The sequence below is a fragment of the Aphis gossypii genome, chromosome 1, assembly GCF_020184175.1.
Source record: "Aphis gossypii isolate Hap1 chromosome 1, ASM2018417v2, whole genome shotgun sequence".
NCBI classification, from domain to species: Eukaryota; Metazoa; Arthropoda; class Insecta; order Hemiptera; family Aphididae; genus Aphis; species Aphis gossypii.
Window position 1 is genome coordinate 64,427,398 of NC_065530.1, and position 21,389 is coordinate 64,448,786.

General features: G+C 29.6%; 2 protein-coding genes across 4 annotated transcripts; one reads left to right on the forward strand and one right to left on the reverse strand.

The window, feature by feature from the left end:
• Nucleotides 1–4,006: 4,006 nt before the first annotated feature.
• On the reverse strand, nucleotides 4,007–6,427 carry LOC114129166 (uncharacterized). Its single transcript, XM_027993817.2, has 4 exons — nucleotides 5,817–6,427; nucleotides 4,720–4,971; nucleotides 4,427–4,640; nucleotides 4,007–4,365 (listed from the first exon to the last, which is right to left on the reverse strand). The coding sequence occupies exons 1-4, from the start codon at nucleotides 5,940–5,942 to the stop codon at nucleotides 4,049–4,051; spliced, it is 909 nt and encodes a 302-aa protein (XP_027849618.2). The 5' UTR covers nucleotides 5,943–6,427; the 3' UTR covers nucleotides 4,007–4,048.
• On the forward strand, nucleotides 6,382–21,012 carry LOC114129165 (nucleosome-remodeling factor subunit NURF301). Of its 3 annotated transcripts, none has more exons than XM_050198794.1 (36): nucleotides 6,382–8,014; nucleotides 8,091–8,472; nucleotides 8,540–8,825; nucleotides 8,888–9,099; nucleotides 10,232–10,399; nucleotides 10,451–10,543; nucleotides 10,609–10,962; nucleotides 11,036–11,257; nucleotides 11,329–11,480; nucleotides 11,541–11,685; nucleotides 11,842–11,979; nucleotides 12,049–12,269; nucleotides 12,701–13,004; nucleotides 13,066–13,318; nucleotides 13,376–13,487; nucleotides 13,581–13,775; nucleotides 13,841–14,150; nucleotides 14,220–14,355; nucleotides 14,431–14,741; nucleotides 15,021–15,164; nucleotides 15,259–15,372; nucleotides 15,432–15,509; nucleotides 15,581–15,717; nucleotides 15,836–15,898; nucleotides 16,057–16,186; nucleotides 16,514–16,647; nucleotides 17,156–17,381; nucleotides 17,455–17,672; nucleotides 17,732–17,828; nucleotides 17,903–18,110; nucleotides 18,280–18,463; nucleotides 18,696–19,063; nucleotides 19,126–19,293; nucleotides 19,370–19,565; nucleotides 19,627–19,711; nucleotides 19,781–21,012. In XM_050198794.1, exons 1-36 carry the CDS (start codon nucleotides 7,340–7,342, stop codon nucleotides 19,990–19,992), a joined length of 7,431 nt encoding a protein of 2,476 aa, XP_050054751.1. In that variant the 5' UTR covers nucleotides 6,382–7,339; the 3' UTR covers nucleotides 19,993–21,012. The 3 variants fall into 3 exon arrangements, with proteins under 3 accessions (XP_050054751.1, XP_050054752.1, XP_027849614.2); XM_050198795.1 differs by having other exon boundaries at nucleotides 18,280–18,373; XM_027993813.2 differs by having other exon boundaries at nucleotides 10,463–10,543.
• Nucleotides 21,013–21,389: the final 377 nt, after the last annotated feature.

The window sequence follows — 21,389 nt, forward strand, 5'->3', positions numbered from 1 at the left end:
ATATGACAGCATTAAATGGTAACTACTTAGTGTTAAACAACTTTTAAAGTAATAAAATATCTAGTGTTATTAAGATATAATATCATCTTTTATAAACACTGATATATTATTATGAATGAATATTAAATCAAAATACCATAAACTTCTTGAATCTCAAATTTATTTATGTCTTCTCAGTATTTATTCTTCTTCTTATGATTTCAACAAATAATGCTAGATAAATTACTATGAAATCTAATAGATGATATTTTTAACATGAATCATCAATATATTATAATCAGCTGTAAATAATAAACAAATTAAGAAAAATGATCATAGTTGAACCGATACATTCCATTCCATATTTTACTATTAGTTAAACCTTAAAATATTTAAATGATATACTCATATATTCGCATTAAAAAAAATTGAAAAAAAATATGTCTAAAATTTGCAATATACTGTAAATTTTATGTATAATAAAAAATTGTTTATTAATTTTAAATTCAATTTAAAGGCTTAAAAATACTCATCAGTCACAATAGTAATAAATAATAAATTTTATTGAGATTTTGTATTTTTTCTTCTTGACTGCACAATAATGACTCTTAACTTATTAGTTATTTTTACTGTATCCTATAAACTACAGTATGCCATTATGTTTCTTACATTTATAAAATGTACGTATTTTTAGTAAATATTTCAACTATGTGAATTTTATACTTACTGAAACTTATTTTTTTAGAAAAATTTGATTTTTATATTACTTGACATAATTATTTAGAAAATATTTTAAGTCAGTAGGTATGCTTGAAACTCAACAGTTCTCTAATTTGTGATTTTGATTTAAAACTACTCTTTTGGTAGAATAATTTTGATAACTGTTGAGTTTTGACCATGTAACTTACTAATTGTGAAAACCTTGTTAATCTTAATCTAAAAAATAACTAAGTGTTCTTACTATTTGGTATATTATATATATATATATATATATATATATATTAGTTTGAATTCACTGTTATTGTTTTAAAATACATTTTTGTGTTTGGTTATTTCATAAAGATAGAAAATTACTCATGTTATCGAAATATTAGTGTATTTTTTATTGTAATTGTTTTAAAGAATATTTACTACTTACTATTTAACTTAGTTTCACTATTTTCCTATTGTTTTTAATATTAGTCATGTCTCCTATGTGAATTTATATCATAAAATGTTACAACTAGTAGACTAGATATTATGTTTTTAAACATAAAATAATAAATGTTTAAATTTTAGTGTTTCTAACATAAATAATTAATAGTCAACTGTTAACTATCATTGTGTATTATCATATTTATTGTGTTCATTATGTTTTTCATTTAATCGACAAGTAATTAAAAATGATTTACACTTGTCAGTATTCATTTTTTTATAATATTGTTTGTAAATGTTTATATACATGTAATAATGAATTTTTTACTTGAACATTGAGCTTTTTATACAATAATGTCATTTATAATTTTCTATATTATTTTTATTATTACTATTATCACTAAAAATGTATATTTCCATATTTGTATATATTTATTTATAAAACTAAATATATGTTCATTTTAAATTTTAAAAAATGTGATTTTTTTACATACTAATTTTTAGATGATTCCTATGTCGTACCTATCTTCTGAAGAAGTAAATTACTTATATTAATTGATTACTTTTTAAATATGATTAATTTGTTTTGAATTTATAAATAAAAATAAATATGTACGAGATTGGGCGGGCAGTGGACAAGTTAATTAATTTTTTAATGCATGATATTCAGTTAAATGTCACTTAATTTTTTTTAACTAAATATTTATAATCTTTTTCCAAAGTACAATGAGTAAATTTTATTTTTTATTCTAACAAAAATCAGAATTCATGTTTAATTTTTTTATTATTATTATTAAATTTAATATGTATCAGTACATTGCATGCTATTACAAGGAAATATTTACATAATATAATAAGTTATTAAGTATTTTTAATTTTTATGAATGGTTAAAATTAAAATCTTGATCTTTATCTAATAGAAAAAGGTTTTGTTGTAGTTGTGGTTTTAAATATCGATTTTTTTTTAGTTTCCCGGTTGTAGAAGCACGCTTCATTAGAGGTTTTGAGATGAAATCTCCTAAGAATATTTTTGGGTGATTTTTGAATAGTTTTGATAGGTATGACTTTTTTGTTGTGGATTGTAGGCTGAGATAATTTTTATTTCATGTTTCTCTACATAATACAATATTAGTAATGAACATAAAATAAAAGGGAGGCTGACCAATGATAGACAGCTTTATCATTGGACCCTACTAAAAAAATGTATTAATTATTTAGAAAAATTGTTTAAGGTTTATTCCTCTTAGTGTTTTTGTTGATAGATTTTAAATTTATATGTTAGAGACTAGAGTGAGACTAAATTTACAAAGGTATATTCAGTTGTAAAAATATAGATTATTTTGGCTCTAATTAAAATGTAAAAATTGGTAGTGTAATTTAATATTTAAACAATCAACAACTATAATACATATAATGTTAAATATACTATTTTTTTTTTTCATTCAAACAATAATTTGTTAAAATCAAAATATATTTTAAATATATGCTCTGTGTAGTAAAAAAAAAATTAATAACATAACTGAAATTAATTTAACTGATTAATAACTGAAGTACAAATTGTAGAGCAAATGCTAACTAGCTTAGTTAAGTTAGTATTAAAAAAAGTACCTCATCTATCCCCAAAACTGGACATTAGTTTTCAAAAAAAGAAATAACTTACATATAATTATTTAACTATAAATTAGAAAAATAGTTTTTTCCCCTTAAACTTTGTAACTAGCCTGATGATTTCATATCAATTATTTAGTTAAAGTTAGTGTGAATAAAACAACAGTCAGAGTTGCAGGAAAGAATGGACTGTAATATTAAGATTATTTAAAGTGAGAAAACGTTTACTTTGCGGGAACGAGAAGATAAACGGCAGTTAAGGATGTGTGTAATATTGCAAGTGACGGAAATTTTATAGCAAGTGCAGGGGGCGAATCATTTAGGCTGAGTTTGAATGAGAGTGAAGGTAGTATATTTAAAATTGAAGCAAGAAAAAGAAAACATTTTTGAAAATCATAACATCAAAATTTTCCTGATGATACTTCAGCTTTTAATAAATATATTAGAAGATAAAAGGTCACAAGTTGCAACTGATAACTGTGTTTAATCTGTCGTATAATCTATAATAATCAACTAACTTAACACGTATAATAAAAAATAAATTAATATATTTTATTTAGCATCACAGAATATAAAATAAAATGCGGATCAGCACTTCTACTTTGCTTACAAAGTATTGTGTAATATTTGTTATATATTCTAAAAATAACATGAATTGTTTACATTATCAGAAGAGGAAGTTTATGAAAGGTGATTTACAGATTCTTGTCTTCGATATTAAATTCATAAATTAAGGGGTGAAAAGATATAATTTGCATTTAACAGAATATTTTTAATATTAAATTTGGTTAACAGTATTACTAAATAGCAAATAGACATAATTAGAAATTATGAAAACTATTTTTAATTTTTAAAAGTAGATTAAAATATTTTGATCACAGTAAAAGTATTTATTAATATTTTATCTGGGTACTTTAATCAGGACTAAATTGGTCAGAGGAGCTACCAAGTAAAACTCTATGCGCTGCTCAAAATATGGGTTTGTAATGAGTGTTCGGTTATTTTATTTTATTTTTTTTTGATAAATTATTAGAAACATTGGTAGAAAATATAATTGATGGAATTATTTAATTTGTACAGTAGCTGTAACTGTAATCAAATATTAAAAATTCTATAACTCAGTAGACCAATATTTCGTCAATTCAGCACTGGCTTAAAATATTATTAAAAATTTTATTAATTTATTAGTAATAATACATTTGTATAACTCATAGTATGTTGAAGCTCAATCACAATATGTATTGATGCATTCTGGTTCAAATAAATTTTAATCAATCAACACAAATGTTTAAGTACATAAATATTTTATTTTTTTATAAACAATTTCTTATACAATTATAATTTTTGTAAAATGTGATAGCCATTTTTCTATCTTTGGTGGGTGTCCACTTTTTTTGTACAACAAAGACCATATAGCTATATTTGTAATGTCCAATTTTGTATTTGAATCCGTGATTAGATGGTATAGTTCTGTAGTCCGATCATTTGCTGAATACTCAATTTCATTTATTAAATCTAAAGTCTTGTTAGATTTTATTTGATCAGCAGCAGTCAGTGGTAGATATTGATTAAATGACTGTATCAATGATACTTCACCGATAGACGAATCTGTTGGAGATCTGACCACTTTAGGGCTAGGCTTAACTAAAGAAAAAAAATTATTAGAATATTTGTAAATTTTAAGCACATTTAATTATTAACTAACCGTGTTTCCATATTACAAAGACTTTAACAATGCTCTTCGAGTTTTTACTAGTCACATTTTTGAATGCTTTAATTGTTCCTAATGTTTTCAAATCTTTTGATATAGATGAATGCACATGATAAGAAATATCCCATGCAATTTTTGGCCATAATATCGGTAAAGCCAATAAAGAATAAGGTGGATCTTCTGGATCAGCAAACACTACAGTATCATTCTATGAAAATTTATAATAATTACATATGTATAGTGCAATTCAAACCATAAGATTATTTAAATAACAGTTAAAATATTACTTTTATCAGATTTTCTATGTCATTATTAATGACAGACTTGGGACTGCTTTCATGTTTTTTATGAACATTACACTGAGTAGATTCTTGATTTTCTGTAACGGGTTCACTTCCCTTTATATCAGGGAATTTAACATCTAATTTATTTAATCGAAGCTCAAGTTGTTCTAACGTTTTGAGAATTTCATTTTGTTTCTCTAAGAGTACTTGAATTTCTTGATCGGATAATTGAATTTCATCTAGATCGTCCAGCAACTAAATCAAAAAATAATTTATAAAAAAAATGACAGCAATTATTGATCAAAATAGATTATGTTGTGATGAAAATTGAAATTAAATGTTACAAAAGGAACAAAATTTATAACTAGCTAGGTACTGTGTGCGAAATTGTTGATAAGAATTGGTTTTTCACTACAGGACGTTTTATTATTAAAACGTTTATTTTTCATTTGAAGAATCCTTTGATTCCGCCTTTGGGGTTCCGTTTGTCCTTAAAAAAAATTATAATTTTTCAAAATCAGCAAAAAGGTGCGAAATAATTCGTCCATTGACGGACCATCGCACATGCAAATAAGCAAAAATGCGAAATAAAATGAGAATTATATAGTGGCAGTTATTATGATTTGAAATACGTAAGTAAACATGGACTTGAATGGTAAACAGTAAATGAACCTAAAGAGTGACGCCGGTCGCCGACCCATTATCATGCACATGCGTTTAGGCGATCAAGCAAGTTTTTTTTTTATTCTGTGGATCAAGTAATGTTGTTGGTATCTTTTAAGTATGATAAGAAATAATTTTGTTAGAACAATCAATCCTATGATCGGCATAAGTGTTAAGTTAATATTGTAACAACAGAGACGTTTATTACACGATTTGTTGCGCGATATCATTATGACACGGTTTTCGATTTTCGCGATCATTTTCATACAGAAACAGTGTGATTATCGACAAAATGGTAAGTTGGCGATTTTTTTTATTTACGAACCCGGCGTCGCCCCCGCAGAGGGAGTTTAGCAAATCGATCAAAGTTTTAGAAGATGAGCAAATGGTTAACGGATTAACAAAACAAATAAGTGGAAAACGGTGACGACATTTACCTTGTCGGACTTGTCGTTCTTTGGTACCTCGGCGAATGACATCTGTTGTAAGTCTTTGAGCTTGTACATGCGGCATGTATTCTCAATCACCAGAGGAACACGGAACACCGGATTCAGCTTGTACATGATTGTAAGGACGGATTGAAAAAATTTGGACAGACGACGGGCCAAAACAGAAGAGCGATAGAATTACAATATTATTAACAGTATTGACCGTACGATCGAATCGGGTCTCTCGCCGTAATTCGGTCAGTCGAGAATTCCGTATTTCCGTCTTCCGCGGCCGTCGTACGGGTCGCTAGCTAGCAGCTACATATATAGCAGCTGCAGCTGACGCGGAGCGTTATCAGCAGCTCTCGACCGTCATGGCTGATAAGAGCGGACAGTGTGACCAACCGATGGCGGCCAACCGTTCGAGTATAAACGGGTGGCCGCACGTATAGGTGTCCTCCGGAGCGACTCGAGGTTCTGGAGAACGAGGGACCGGCCACACGGGTAAATTGATGGCCTCAACTGGTGGCCGGACGACCGAGACGGTGGTCGCGCGATGACCGTCATCCGTCGTAAAGGAAAGCGCGGGGCGACGGCCGGCCAATGAGAGCGGGAGACGGCAGCTGCAACTGCCGCGGTAGCAAAGAGTTCATGGCAAAACGTGTTGATTGGAGGAGTTCGGGGGACGCGTCGCATTTCACCCGCAACACCGAGTCCGTCTCACAGCAACACCGTTACTAGGCGACTGGAGCGAGCGAGACGGCATCAACGAAAGTAGTTTACAACATACACACACTACTCACACAACGATCATAAAACGACGTTAATATTATTGCGGATGACTATTACTATTATTGTTATTTAATATTCCGTTCCCGTTTTTTTTTTTTTTCCTTTTTTATTTTCGTTTCGTTTTTTCTTCCCGTCGTGTCGTTTTGTTTTGTTTACGAACAGTTGCTTGACAGCGCGTGCCCGCCAGGCGATTGCCGACCACGACGACGACTTGCAAGCGAAGCGAACCGCCGCGGCCGACCACACGACTGCCAGTTGTGTGATAATAGTGTTTTTGTTACGGCGGTACGTAACACGGTAATTTGCGATGAGACGAACGCGTCGGGTTCGGAGGCCCACGAAGGTCACATGACCGCGTCTCGGCACCCGCCGTTGGCCCGTTAACGTCCGTTTTTTTTTTTCGCGCGCTCTCGCCGACGTCGCACACGCACTGCACCGGGCCTACCCGCGACTACGACACAGCTGTGCGTGTGCGCGCGATTTTTGTGTCCACGGATCGCGGGCACAACAGTAATCACAATAATCCAGCCGCCTTACGTTTCAGTTGCCTGTTGGTGATCCGTATTGTTGTTCGCCTCAAGACAACCGTGGTGATCGTCTCTGTGCGATTTGTCCTCGGGGTGCTGTGCGTCCCGGTGGACGAGCCAGGGCCGTATCATTTTGTTTATTCGGCGGTTCGGTTATCGTCAGAATAACGGTCGCCAGTTGCAGTGGTCGCTGTAGTGATAACAACGCGAACCATGTCTGGCAGACCGAAACGCAGGGGCCGTCCTCCGAAAACACCGGGCTCGGACAAGCCCAAGTTTCAAATGCACTTGCTGAAAAAACCCAAGTACCTGCAGAACCTCGAAACTGTAGACGTTGTCCAATCTCCACCACCTGCACGGACTGCGGCTTCCAGACGCAGTGCCCCAGCGTCCGTTGGTAATCGCACCGCAGCTGTTGTTGAAACGCCATCGCGCAACACACGGCGATCTAATCAGAAGCCCAAAACCCCCAAAACTCCAGTCGCACCAAAACCTAGGGCGCTACGCGCGTCGACCAGTAAGAAAAAAACTACTAAGAAGAAGACTTCTGTTGACAAAAGTCATGATTATCATTATGGTTCTGACTTCGATGAGTCTGAAAAGAGTGAAGAGCCCTCTGAGAGTGAACAGTCCGATACTAATGTTGAAGACGCTGTTGATGATGTTAGTGACAGTGATTTTTCCGTGTCTGACTTTTCTGTTGCCAGCCGGGCACGTAAAAGCAATGTCTCTTACATCAGGAATCCCAGTCCTGAGCCATTATGGCTTAGGGGTGAAGAAATACCCAAATTGGAGTTACCCAAATCCTCGGAAGATCTCCTAGTGCCCACTGAACACGTCATGCAAGCATTGAGTGTCTATGAAGTGTTGAGACGGTTCAAAAGCCAGGTATATTATATTTTTAATTAGGTACTAGGTAGTTTTTTCTCCATGCCAACCTTGTTTAAAACCTGTTTTGTCATAGGTGCGATTGTCACCATTTCGATTTGAAGATTTTTGTGCAGCTCTTGTTTATGAAGAGCAAAGCTACCTGTTGGCAGAAATTCATATAATGTTGCTGAAAGCAATATTACGGGAAGAAGATTTACAACAGACTCATTATGGTGCTGTTGATCAAAAAGACAGTATCAATAGCGTATTGTATTTTATGGATACTATTACGTGGCCTGAAGTATTACGAGAATATATTGAGTCTGATAAATCATTTGATCCACAAGTTCTAAAAGTATTTAATAGTGGAGATGAATATCCATTTACAAACATCAAAAATAGATTATCCGTACTGCAGTTTTTAACTGATCAATTTTTAACCTCTACTCTTATTCGAGAAGATTTTGTTCATGAAGGTACATGATACTATATAAATATATTGTCTAAAGCTTTACAAATATTTATCAAACACTCATTTTATAGGCCACAGTTTTCAGTATGATGACCATTGCCGAGTGTGCCATAAAGTGGGAGATCTTTTATGTTGTGAGACCTGCCCAGCTGTATTTCATTTGGAATGTGCTGAGCCTCCTTTACATGATGTTCCTACAGAAGATTGGCAATGCAATTTGTGCAAAGAGCATAAAGTCATTGGAGTATCTGATTGTATACCTGATGATGAAAAATCTGGTTTATCGTCTCGTCAGGATCATTTAGCTTATGACCGACATGGTCGTAAATATTGGTTTTTAGTTAGACGAATTTTCATGTAAGTCTACTTAAAATAATAATTATTTTATATCTTCTAACATAATTTGTTTTGTGGCATAGTGAAAACGAAGAAACTGGAGAATGTTGGTATTATACAACTGAAGAGCAACTAGGTTTATTAATAGACTCTTTAGATCGTGAAATGGAATCTACTCTTTTCAACGAAATAGAAAAAGTCAAAGACGAAATTAACCGACAAATGAAAATAACTATGGACTTAACTTTACAATATCGACCATCAAATAGAAAAACATTTTTGGATATAGAAAACAGTAAGTAATTAGAACCTTGTTAATAATAATAAATTAGTTCCATCATTAAAACAATTTAAAGCCTAAGTTCTAAATATAAATCCTGTTAGAAATTGTTATAAGTATTAAAATTATTAAGTTAATATTATAATATAGATAATGAGTAAATAATATAAATATATATATAATGTAACCATAAACATGCTCTGAGGAAGCAGTTGCTTACTAATGTGTAAGATTTTCCACTTCTAAGATCTACTCTATTTTATATCATTTTATATTTTCTAATCCTAAAGGTAATTTTAGCAGTAGTTACTATTCTGTGTAAATAATAGCTGCAGAACAGTATCTTATGTACCTCAAATAGTCAAACCTAATAAAATAATTTAGACGTTAAACATTTTTGATTATTATATTTAATTAATTTTTTTATTTTTAAAATGGATACTTTTAAAACTGTTGTGGTATTTTTATGATTAAACCTATAATTGTACATATAAATATAATATTTATTATACCTACTTAATGTGGTTTAATATAACCATTAACCACATACATGATTTTGTGTAAGGATTGATTTCAAAGATTGTAATGATTCCTGTTGTATGTATATTATGTTTCTGTTAGAAATGTTAATTCTTTAATTTAGTTTTAAATGTAAAACCTAATAATCTATTTACAGTATTTTAATAATATTTTAATAATCACACTGTAAACCAGTAAAAATTAAAAAATTGATAGTAGCACTATATTTTACATCTATAAACAAAATTGGAAAATATTTTTGTCAAATTTATGGTAATATGAATAATGTAACTTCAAAATTTAGTCCTATGTAAGGAAATATCTTATTTTTCCTCACTTAGAATGTATATTAATTAAAACATGTAAATAGTATAGATATTTATTTTGTTGTTTTATATTTTAAAAATACCTCAACTAAGTTGTAGAAGAGATGTCAATAAAACTTAAAATCTAAACTAGATGCTAATCGGAATAAAAAGCCAAAATCTCAATAGTTTTGTTATAGTAAAAAGTCTAAAACTAATTAGATTAAAAACTGACAAAAAAAAACTTTCATCATTATTAAATATTTTTTTCTTTAAATAAAAAACAGATCCAACTAATAATTATTTACGTTTTCATATTATAGGTTATATAATAGGTATGAGAGAAGAGATGCAAAAGAAAAAAGAAACTGAAATTACAAAAAATGATAGTAACAACAGTGAAGATAATACTGACAATGTGAAGGGTGATAATGAATCTAAAAAAGATGGTAAACAAGAAAATTCTGATGATGTATCTGTAGACAAAAATGGTATGTACTACTATTTGTCACGTATTAATTCATTCTATTTATTCATATAAGGTATATGTTTAGAAAATGAAGATGGTAATGGGGATTTAAAAAATGATGACAATTCAATGGATGTTGACGATGGTGAACATAATCATAGTTTAAGTAAGTAGAAATAATGTTAAGCCAATTAAAATCATTTAATTTATAAATATTATCATTTTCTTTAGGGAGCACTCGTAACAGATCCTTGCGTTTAAAACCTGCACAAGTTTCACAACGTCAAACTCCAGAACAACAAAAAAAAGTAGCTGTGGTTGAAAAACCTTCTCCAGTTAATTCATATTTAGATAACCTGGGTACTAGGTTAACACGATTCAAAGCTCAACACATAGCAGCTGGTACCTATTTATTCAAACTTGGCATGGATAATAGCTTTAAAACATATGTAAATCAATACAGTACAAACCCAACTGCTTTAAATAAAATTCAAAAAAATGAAGAACGTGATAAAAAACGATATATGTCCCATAAGTTTTCACTTACAGGACCTGGTGAATTCAAGTGGTGTGGACAAATATTTGGTATGTAATTGTATTTAATCTACAAAACATATTTGCCTTATTTCTATTTAATTATTCTTTTGCTTATTTTTAGGCGCTCGGTCAACACTAATAAGTACCGTCAAACAAACTATTATTTCATTAGACAACTTGTTACCATCATCATTGATGCATATAAATTGGTCAGTGTTACGTAAACCTTGGTTAAATCAAGTTAATTCTTGTTCTACTCCCAAGGATTTTGCTAGAGTTATGGTTGTTTTAATGTCTTGCATTAAACCAGTTGTTTATGCACCAGTTTGGCACGAACAACTTGGTAAAAATTATATTTATGTGTATATTTAAAATTTTGGCTTCATACTCATTCATTTAATGGGACTATTTCAGGGCACGTTAAAATTTATCGTATCACTCATGCAGAACGTGAAGAAAAGAAAAAAACTGACAAAAAAGATAAAAAAGACAAAGATGCAGAAGAAGATGAGCGTAATAGATTGACTATACATTTTGTCAAGTACACTCTAGGTTTGAAACATCAAGTAAGCTGTTATATACTTTTATTTAATTTTGGGTGTTTTACTAAGTACTTTAAATGTTAGGTTCACAAACAAAAAGGAGAGGAATATAGAATTCATGGTCAATGGGGATGGCAGTGGCTTTCTAAAACAAGAGATTATAAATTAGCTGATTCTTCAAAGCAGGGCTTAGCAGCTGGTCCAGCAAAAAGAATTTTTCAAGGCAAAGGTAATGAACTAAAATAAATTAGGAAGAATTAAAAATATTTGTAATATTGAGAATTTAGAGTTAACAAAAAATATAGGTATTATGTTAGGTTGAGAGTTTGGTACCTTAGTTATATAGATTAGTTAATTCATTACAAAAATATTTGTTTTTAATTAGATGATAAAGGAGTTCGAACATTCTCTATCGCTGAAACACTTTACGACTCTATAATATTAAAAGAATGTACATTTGATTCAGAAGTGTCAAGTGAAATTCTTAATGACAAAAGTGTCATACATTTAGATAGTGTTAAAGGTAAACAGCCTTTTATATAAAAAAAACATTAGTGTAGTCATGATTTAACAATTATATCTCTTATTTCAGATATTGATTTTATAAATATGAAAATCCTCTCACCTATTGAAAAAGTAGATGAAAACATCAATATTAGCAGTACTTTATGTTCTACTAGTCGTATAATGTATCCTAAAGTTGCAAAAAAATGTAAAACTGACATGTTGTTGCCAAGAAGAATGCAATTAAAATTAGCTGAAGAAAGATCAATATTGGCAAAAAATACCATCGCCCCAAAAACAGTTCCAGAAGTAAATACCTTAAAGATTTGTTATAATTTAAATTTTAAGATGAAAAAATTAAGGAAGTAATTAAATTATTCTTAATTCTATAAATTATTTTTTACACATAGATAAATACTTTGTTGTTTAAATAATAAAATTATGTTATCATGTAAATTTTTGAAAGAACATAATTTTTGTAATTTTTAATTTATTAATAAATTATAGTAAATCATCAGGAATTTCCATAGAAAAATAGTATTCATGTTATTTCTTTAAGGGAGGTTAATTTACATTTACATTTTCAAGTTATAAAACAGTTCAACATTTTTCTTATACTTTTTGGTAAAAAGTGAGAAATATATTTCAATTACATTTTATTTTATTTAACCTTACCAGTTATTTACTACTATTATTTTTATTATTTTAACCATTTTTAATATAATGTAACTTATTTCTAGGTTGAAAATACTAAGCCTTCAAGTGCTTCTCCCCAGTTAAAACCTGAAACTATCACCAAAATGAGAGAAAAATCCTATATGTTGAGCAATTTACAAAAACGTGTGATTCAACTCAAACAGCATTATTTATCGTTTAATACTATGTCAGAACATATGATATGCTATAATAGTAGTTGCCGAGCAGCTAACAAATCTAGTATGACTGCCTCATGTTATAGTCCACTTTGCATTAGACACGTGAGTGTACGAAATGAACTTCTATCATTACTACGAAAAATGAATATATTAAAATCAGAACTAACCGGTAAGTATTTAATATAGATTGTAAATATATATTTACTTGCTTAATATATTTAAATTTATAGAATTAAAAGCATCAATGCCTAAGGATCAGGGTGTATTAAATATAAAGACCGAAAAGACTGATAATACTCCAAGTGAACCAGTTCAAATTAAAACTGAAGTTAAAAAAGAAGAAAATGTAGTTAAAAGTGAACAAGTGACTCAGGAAAATGATGAAGTTAAAACCGAGAGTATTGCCAAGCAAAAAGATACAAAATCAGAAAGTGAAGATGAACAAAATGTGAAAGTTGATGTCACCAGTTGTAGTCCTTCTAGGTATGTTCACATTAAAATATAAAATTAATAGCCATTTAGTAATGAATTTGTTTTTAGTCTGAGTATTTTGAAACCAGCAAGAAAAAGAGGTGGTGCTAAGCGAGAAGGCGTTTTAGTAGACTGTATAGATGATGGACGTGTTTATTCTACTGAAGATACACGAAAAAAGGTTAATAACCAAGATTTAATTAGTCATCAAAAAATTTCTTAGTTTATTAATATTAATATTTATATCCTAATTATTATTACTTTTTCAATATAGATTTATTTGAAGAAGCTTTTGAGTCAAAATGTTCCTGTTAAAAAGAAAGCAGAAAAAATTAAGTACCCTCCTACTTCACGATTTTATACACGTAGTAAACGTTGCAGTTTACTAGTATTACCAAAACATGAGCTTCGAAAATTAGCTAGACACGGTGGTCATGATATTGTTAGTGGTTTCAATCCAAATAGCAAGGTATATGATAATAATTTTTTTTTTTTTTTTTTGTTAGTCATTCATTGCTATTGTATTTCTTTCAGACCAATAATGCTGTATGGCCATATCCTTGCCCAAGACCATATTTTAAAACATGCTGGCTTTATAGAACTATTATGTTTAATACTATATCAGCTGCTGCTTTACAATTAAGAATCTTATGGGCATGTTTAAAATGGGATGAATTGACTGCTAAGACTGCTCATTTGGCTAGCAAACGAGAGGTAACAACTGAAACTGAATTAGTTACTACAGAAACTTTAGAGTGCCGTACTTCGGGCCAATTCAATGAACACACTGAATATTTAATACGCAAAGTTGTAATACCATTAGATATACCAAAACAAGTCAGGGGTAAGAGATTACTATATAAACTATTGAAATCAAATATATTTTTAAAACATTTATTTTTTAAAACTTCAGAAGTGACACCCATACGAAGTGGTTTAAGAAAACGTAAAAGGGAAGAAGCTCCAAGGAACACAGCACCGCAAGTATCTGAAGTATGGGTGGATGAAAGTAAATTAGAGTTGGTAGAAATCAAGCAGTTTCATGAAAGGTATAGTTTATTATTATTCATTATCATTATTATATTTTTCATTTCTTATTGAGCAATTCATTTCATTTTTTACAGAGTGGAACGTGAAATGCAGATGCAACAAGCCATGAAAACACGTGCATCTACAGCCTTTGCTAATAAACTGTTGCATAATGATTCTTCTCACAATCGAAATATAAACGATAAACTCCGGACACAGAATTCAAATACAACAGAAAACATAAAAGAGCAACTAGAACAATCTCTCAGAGCCCAAAGAATAGCTTATAAAAGATCGTCGGTTAGCAATGATAATAACTCTTCAAATAAGAAATTATGCATGGAAGTATCTAACTCACAGAGCCCAGTGACTAGCAGTTCAACACAACGTATGAAACTTGTACCTGGTAAGATTATTTAATATATTATACTGGTAAAAATTCTTTTAGAGCCTTAGAACCACCTAATTGTACTACTTGTAAAAATGGTATACATTTAAAAATAGTGATATTATTTTATTAGCATAAATAGATACTTTACTTCATGGTATTTATTATAATGTAATTTATATATATACGTACATTATTATATTTATTATGTTTATGAATTGATTGCTGGGAAATCTGTCTTACACAAATTATCCCTTACAAGATGAAAGTAAATGTAAATTATCATTATCTTTACAGGTGAAGGAGGAAGATTAAGGTTAATGCCTAATAATAAACCTTTAGCTCAAAATCCTGCCTTACTTCAATCTTCCCCACGAGTTGTCAATAAACCAACTACTAATACCACTACTCCATCTACTCGACGTATATTCATGACTAAATGTATGTACTATTTATAATGTGCATTATATTTGGTTTTGGAATTAAAATATAAGTACAGATTTGATTTTTATATAATTCTACTTTCATTTTATAGGTCCAGATGGTAAAACTAGACTTATGACTACACCAAAAACAATAATCACTGATGCTAATGTGATAAATCAAAATTCAATGAAAATTCAATCGACCAACTCACAAATAGTTAATTGTAAGTTAGAATAAACATGCATTAAAATGTAAAGAGTAATAATTTTTTTTTTTTATTAGCAAATAATGTTACACAACAAAAACTGCAATGTATTAAAGGTGAAGATGGAAAAATACAATTCAAAGGTCTATTACCAGGTAATAATTTTAATTACCTGATAATAATTTTTAATTTAAATATTAAAAACTTAATTATTTTATAAATATAGGACAACAACTTATTCAACTACCTGATGGAAAATTGCACGTGACAAGCTATATAAATCCAAGCCCATCTAGAACTGTACAAATAGCTAAGAACACAATATTGGCAAATAATAATAATTTACAAAAATCTGGCACTCAAGTAAGTTTTTATTTGTGTTTTGTGTGTGTTTGCATAAAAATCTTTTGTATGTTTATTGTATTGTATATGTAAAGTTATTAAGCTTTAAATATTATCATTTTATTTTGTTTATTCGCAGACAATTATTTTAAACCGTGGATCACAGCCTATTCAACAAGTTTTAAAGCCACAAACATCTCAAGTAATATTAATATTATTAATATGTTAACATAATAAACCAATATATCATTTTGCTTTTATATTTAATATATACTTGAAATGTTATTAAAATATATTTATTTTTATTAGTAATAACATAAAATATATATGATAAAAAATAATGATTTTTATGTTTTACAGGTGGTAGTTTCTGGTGGACAATTAGTAAATGTTTCACAAGGTCAACAAATGATTTTGCAACATATTAATCCTAATAAAGCCACTATAGCCACTATTAATGGACAACAAGTTTTAATACGGTCCAATACAAGTAAATTAATAAATTAAAAGAATACCAAACTGTCTGTCTTAAAAATGTTCAACTAATTGTGTATTAAATTGTATTATTTCAATTGTATGTTGTTAATTTTAATATTTTTCATACTCCCTTAAATATTCAATTATCAAAATAACCCATATATTAACCAGATAATTTAAATTTGAGTATACATCAATTCACTCTACAATGAAAACCAATATCACATTATTGGAACTTATAAACTTAAAATTTTCATGTTGAACATTTGAATGACAAAGAAAAACACATTAGGTTCATCTTAGTATTAACATGAATTCATCATTATTTTTAATTAATTAGGTACATCTGCTAACATAATAAATAGTGGTGGCCAATCAATTAAGTTTATACGACCTCAACAAGCGGTACAAAAAGTTCATCAATCTATACCGCCACTGTCACCTAGAGTTACTCAAACAACTGGAATTGTTCAAGTAAGGTTTTTGAAATACCTAATCAAAGTTGTACATTTTTAATGCATTTGCATGTTTTTTTTTTTTTTGCTACACCGTGTATTAAAATAGATTCGATCAAAATTTGTTTTGACTTATTTATAGTTCAAATACCAAATCTTTTTTTGCATACTTAATGGGTTAGACCATAAAAATGCATACTTTAATGATACTTAGTATAAATGCTTTTCTCTGTAATATTTACATTTTTTTGGTTTATCTGTTCAGAATTTATTTTAAATGTATTTGTTTAAATATGACTTGTGTAGTTTCATAGAAACTATTCTATTAGTCATATACTCATAGATTATATCAAATTAAAATTAAAAATTAAAAGTTTTTTTGGCATATTTTTGAAAAATGAAAGTATATATTATGAATTTTTAGTGCATGTATGCATGCATATTTAATAGTTTTTAAGTGCATAAAATTCACAGCCTTGAATATAATTTAAATCTTTTCTATAATATTAATTGATCGCTGATTTTAGGATCAACTCAGATCACAAAATGTTCCCGCACCAGTAGTTGATGAACAAGAAAAATTACTATTAGCCAATCAACCACCTGGTACAGTTATTAAATGTATCACAGCTCAAGTTATTCAAAGTCCAACACATGGTAATAAAATAGTATTGCAAGGATTGCAAGGTAACGATTTCACACCTCAGCAATTGCAACTTGTACAGCAACAAGTCAAACAACAACTCTTAAAAGGTACTTATTACTTTTAAATTATATAAACTAATAATTTAAATTATAATTTAATATGTTTATTTGAATATTTTAGCCCAAGAATCCAGTGGTACTCAAGGAGTATTAGGCCCTACAAAGATTTACTTAGCTGTTCAACCCCCAGATTCCCAACTTCCTGCTGTGCAAAAAACTGGAATTGTAGCACCTGTCACAGCCCAACCTACAATTAAAATTGAACCTTCTTCGCCTAAGCCATCAGTTCCTGTTCCAAACAATGTCTCAGAAAGCTTAACTCAAATTAAAACCGAACCAGTAAAATTTATTATTTAAAGTATACTTTTCTATTAAAATCTAATAATATACTTTTTTAGCCATCAAAGTCTCCTGTGAATAAAATCCCAGTTATTAAAGAAGAACCAATTGATAACCCCAATTCATTTGTAGTGACTCCAAACTATATTAGTCAATGTAAGTTATATTTAGTTGTAGCTTTGGTGTGTTTTTTTTTTTTTTTTACTCTTTAAACTGTTTAACTGTTGTAGCAATTAAAAATGTTTTGAAAAATGAAGATTTGAACCCAGAAACACAAGAGAAACTGTTACAATTGCAAAAATATCAAGAACAACAATTGCGAGATCCAGTACCACAGCCTACAGTACCTGCATCTCCTGTTAGGAAACGACCATTTGATGCTGATGATTCGTCAGAATTTGAACCACCCAAAAAATCAACTGAACGTGATAATTCTGGGTATTTTTATATTTTATTAATAAAAACAATGGGAAATTTTATAATTCAATTGACAACCATACCTAATGTTTTTATAATTTTTTTTTTATGTATACAATCTTTTTGAACTTTTTATTCTAATTAAACTTGTGTTATTAATATTTTTTTGTTATTGTACATGTATTTATAGGTCGCTGGTGTCTCCTGAAAAATCAAAATTATATCAAACACTTAAACAGGGCGATGATCTTCGTAAAATGCAACAACTTCAATCAAAATTGCAGGTTAGCTTGTTCAAACAAAAAGAATTATTGAAAAAAGATATACTAAAAAAGAGGGCGCTTCTGGAAAAGGAATTGCAAATCGATATTCAGGTATGTATATTAGTCATGTTTTTCTCGAAATTCGGTTTTATCGAACTTCCTGACAAACATAATTTCCTGAATTTCGATCCTCAGTTCCGATTCCAGAAATGTCGTTGCTCGATTTGATTGCAGTGTACAAAGTACCTAGTAGGAGGAAGGAATTAATTTGATGGCGTAATATGTCTGCCAAGACAAGTCATTGATTTTCAAGTTATTTTCATGTGTTTGTTATGTTTTTCAGAATGAAATAGCTGCTAACATTACTGTTTCATCAGCTGATTCTACTACCACTTCCACAAATGTGACTGAAAAAACTACCCCAGTAACACCAGTTTCTGCACAAATGACTCCTCCTCCGCAAGGTAGTAGTAAACGTAAACACGCTTCAGGTCCACCTACCACCATACAAACTACACCACATGCCAATAGTAATTCTAAAACTAGTAATTTGGGACCTGGACGACGACGGCCCATGAAGGTTTCTCCTCCTGCACCTAATCGTAATCATTCACGGCCATCATCATTAACACCAGCTAAAAAATCTAGCCCAAAGAAAAGTAAAAAAGAAAAAATTATGTGCTTATGCCGAACACCTTATGACAGTTCAAAGTAAATAACTATAATGATTTATACCCTATGATCAAGTATGTTGTAATTGTGTTTGGTCTTAGGTTTTATGTTGGCTGTGATATGTGTCAAAACTGGTTCCATGGTTCTTGTGTCGGCATCACTGTGCAAATGTCTAAAAGAATTACTGAATGGTATTGTCCAGAGTGTAAGCGATCCAAGGATCCTGAAGTTCTTTATTGTATTTGTAGAAAACCATATGATGATCAACAGTAAGTTATATTTACAAATATAAGCTAAATAAATTGTGTTTCAAACACTTTATTGGTGTACTTTTTATTCTTTTAGATTTTATATTTGCTGTGATAAATGCCAAGACTGGTTCCACGGCAGCTGTGTTGGTGTATTGCAGTGTGAAGGTGATAAAATGGATGATTATAATTGTCCTAGATGTATGTCCAACTCTGAAATCAATTTTGCCAATTTGAAACCATTGAACCAACAAGACAATGATGACTTATTGAAACTCATCAAACAAATACATGTAATTATTTACCATAAATCACTAAAACATAACCTTTTATACAATTTGTTTTTATTTTTAGTCTCATAAAAATGCATGGCCTTTCATGGACCCAGTTGATCCTCATGAAGCTCCTGATTATTACAATGTTGTCAAGGAGCCTATGGGTAAGGACACTTCTCTACTTGAATTAGATTATTTTCAAATTTTTATAACCTCTTATTTATTTTTATTAGACTTGAACTCTATTGGTAAAAATGTGACCGATAAGACGTACAAGAATCTCACAGAATTTATTCGTGACATGATCAAGGTTTTCGACAATTGTAGGTATTATAATCCTCGTGAATCACAATTCTACAAGTGTGCCGAAATCCTAGAACAGTTTTTTGTGTCAAAATTGAAAAATCTAAGAGACAAATTTTGTGAACAATACATGAAAGTCTAAAAATGGTTTTTGATTATTGTGATAGTTTTCTAAGTATCATACATTTTTAATGTTTTTTTTTTATTATTTATTAATAAACATTTTTGTTCTTTTTTTATTATCTTACAGAAAAAAAAAACATTATACATTTACTCTATAGATTATTTTATTTATTAATACAATATATCATAGCAGAAATTATTGATCTATAAGAGAAAATCTATATTTTTAGCTAACTTATTGTTTGTTTTATTGACATATTTTTATGGACAGTTCACTGCCTATTCAGTATCAACATTGATATTTTGTTATTGACATAAACTGATTTGCTGGTGGATCTATCTTTTTTTATCAATTTTGTTTGGATAACTTTACTATTGTACGAGATAATAAGTTTATTACAAAGTTACTGTTGAACGATTGATGTTTGTTTAACCGCTCAGAAGGCCAAACACTCATTCCAAAAATCTAAATCAAATTATATATTTTTTACCTGTTTAACCGTTTTTTGTAAAAAATAATATAATATATTTAATTATAAGTAAAACGTTTTACAGTGATGTATATTTTATATTTGCCTCTCAAAACATATTTTATACAATATGTTAATGTTTTAATATTTTTTTCTTTAAATATGTCATAACTCAAAACCAAATATCTGTACAATTTGTTTATTGAATGCATGTAAATAATTTTAATGTGTAGGAGTAGAGCTTACTCTTATTTTATTTTATAATAAAAACTATGTATGTTAAATTAAACTATGATTTAATAATGATTATTATATAAACGGTGACAATGTTTTTCTTACATGCTCTTTGGTTTTTTTTTTTTTTTATTATTATTTGTTTGATTTAATTTTTTTCCATTTATGTTTATTTTTATTATTTTTATTATTATTATTATTATTATTTAATATGTTGTATCTAGTTTTGATGAACTTGTTTGATACCTACTATTGTAATTATTAATATTAAAAAAATTGGAAAAAAAACCAAGAAACGAAAAGTAAAACATATTCTATCATTACTATGGTTTGTACGAAGCCTGAATGTTTAATTAGCAAATCGACCTCGTTGATTTTTCCCTAACGCCAAATTGACGTGTTCCTGTATGTCGTTCCCTATGGTCTGACGTGTTGTGTTTCACACGCTTTGGGGGAAGAGCTCCCTATACAAAAGCTGTCATACTAATACGGTATTAATAATGATTGCTGTGTTACGTTTGATTACTTGTCCCGTTATAAGTAATTGAGATTTTATTATTTAATTTTATTACCGTTCAAAATAATCCAAATGCTTTTTCAACTAACCTACAGTCAATGGGCATACTTATAGAATAATCTAAAAAATGATATTGATTATTTTTTATTTCATTTGATAAAATTACAAGTGGTCCACAATAGACATACCTGTAAT